This window comes from Trifolium pratense, linkage group LG5 (genome assembly GCF_020283565.1).
Source record: "Trifolium pratense cultivar HEN17-A07 linkage group LG5, ARS_RC_1.1, whole genome shotgun sequence".
Taxonomy (NCBI): Eukaryota; Viridiplantae; Streptophyta; class Magnoliopsida; order Fabales; family Fabaceae; genus Trifolium; species Trifolium pratense.
In genome coordinates, this window is record NC_060063.1 from 15,157,887 (window position 1) to 15,159,284 (window position 1,398).

Below are 1,398 nucleotides of genomic sequence, written 5' to 3' on the forward strand. Positions count from 1 at the left end.
CCAACTTTGCATCTCATCAGTCACAGCTTTCATGCATTCAATTGTTGTAGTGTTAATCATAGTTTTGAATGTCCTGTTCTTAGCTAGAGGTGTTCTCAACACTAACACATTTGCAGAATCAAACAACTCAAAATATTCATCCTTGATGATAACTGAAAAACCTTTTTCAATTAATTGACCAACACTAAGCAAGTTACATCCCATACCTGGCACATACAAGACTTCTTCAATCACTGCAGAATCTCCATTGCTTCTTTTGATTACCATGTCACCTGTTCCCACGACCTGAATAGAACTATTATCAGCTAGTCTTACTGTGCTTTTCTTGGATTGATCAAACTTGATAAGCCAATCTCTATGACCTGTCATATGATTTGAACAACCTGTATCCAAGAACTATGCTCCACTGACACAGTTAACCCTAGCAGCATATGCTCCACTGGTTTCACACAGTTCATCAGATATAGCTGCCATGAAGGTTACAGCTTCTTTATCCTCTTTGTCTTGTACAAAATTAGCTTCATCATCATTATATTGCACCTTCTTTGATCTACAATCAGATGCATAATGCCCCCATTTTTCACAATTATAGCATTGAATATGACTTTTGTCTTTTTTCTGTGTATTTGATGTTCCTCCTCCTTTCTTGAAGGATTCAGATTTAGCATCAAATTTTCCTGGTTTTTGTGAAAAATTCTTGGACTTGTCTTTACCTTTACCCTTGTTTCCACCATGTTTCTTGAATGACTGAACCTGCAAAGCTTGTACAGTCTCTTGTACTTGCTTTCTTTCATTAATCACTAATTGATGTGCCTCGAGAGTACCAACCAAATTTTCTATTTTCATGGTAGGCACTTGACCAGCTGTTTGAATAGCTACTACAACATGATCAAAGCTAGGGATTAGAGTTCTCATTACCTTTTCCACCATCATTCTTTCAGTTATCTCTTCTCCACAGGACCTCATTGAATGAACCAACCCTTGAACCTTTGAAACATAAGAGCCAATGGAATCAGCCTTATCCATCTACAATAGCTCAAATTGTCTTCTGTAGGATTGCAATTTCACACCCTTTACCTGTGCTCCACCTTCATAGTATGTTACTAAGATATCCCAAGCCTGTTTTGCAGACTCAGCATGGGAAATCTTATCAAAATTTGCAGTATCCACTGCAGCTTGGATTGCATACATGGCCTTGCAATCCTTCTTCTTCATGTCTTTGTGATTGTTTCTGGCCTCAGCATTGGCATTTGCAGGCAATGCAGGCACCCAAGTGGTAACTACCTCTAGTGTATCTTGAAAACCAAACAAAAACTTCATCTGTTTATGCCATCTTTCCCAATTCTTGCCATCAAGAATTGGAAGATTGTTGGGTAATCCACCATTTCCACCTGACAT

General features: G+C 38.4%; 1 protein-coding gene across 1 annotated transcript; it reads right to left on the bottom strand.

Moving 5' to 3' along the window:
- Positions 1 to 396: 396 nt before the first annotated feature.
- Positions 397 to 1,398, bottom strand: LOC123886097. Its single transcript, XM_045935436.1, has 2 exons — positions 1,078 to 1,398; positions 397 to 1,026 (listed from the first exon to the last, which is right to left on the bottom strand). Exons 1-2 carry the CDS (start codon positions 1,396 to 1,398, stop codon positions 397 to 399), a joined length of 951 nt encoding a protein of 316 aa, XP_045791392.1.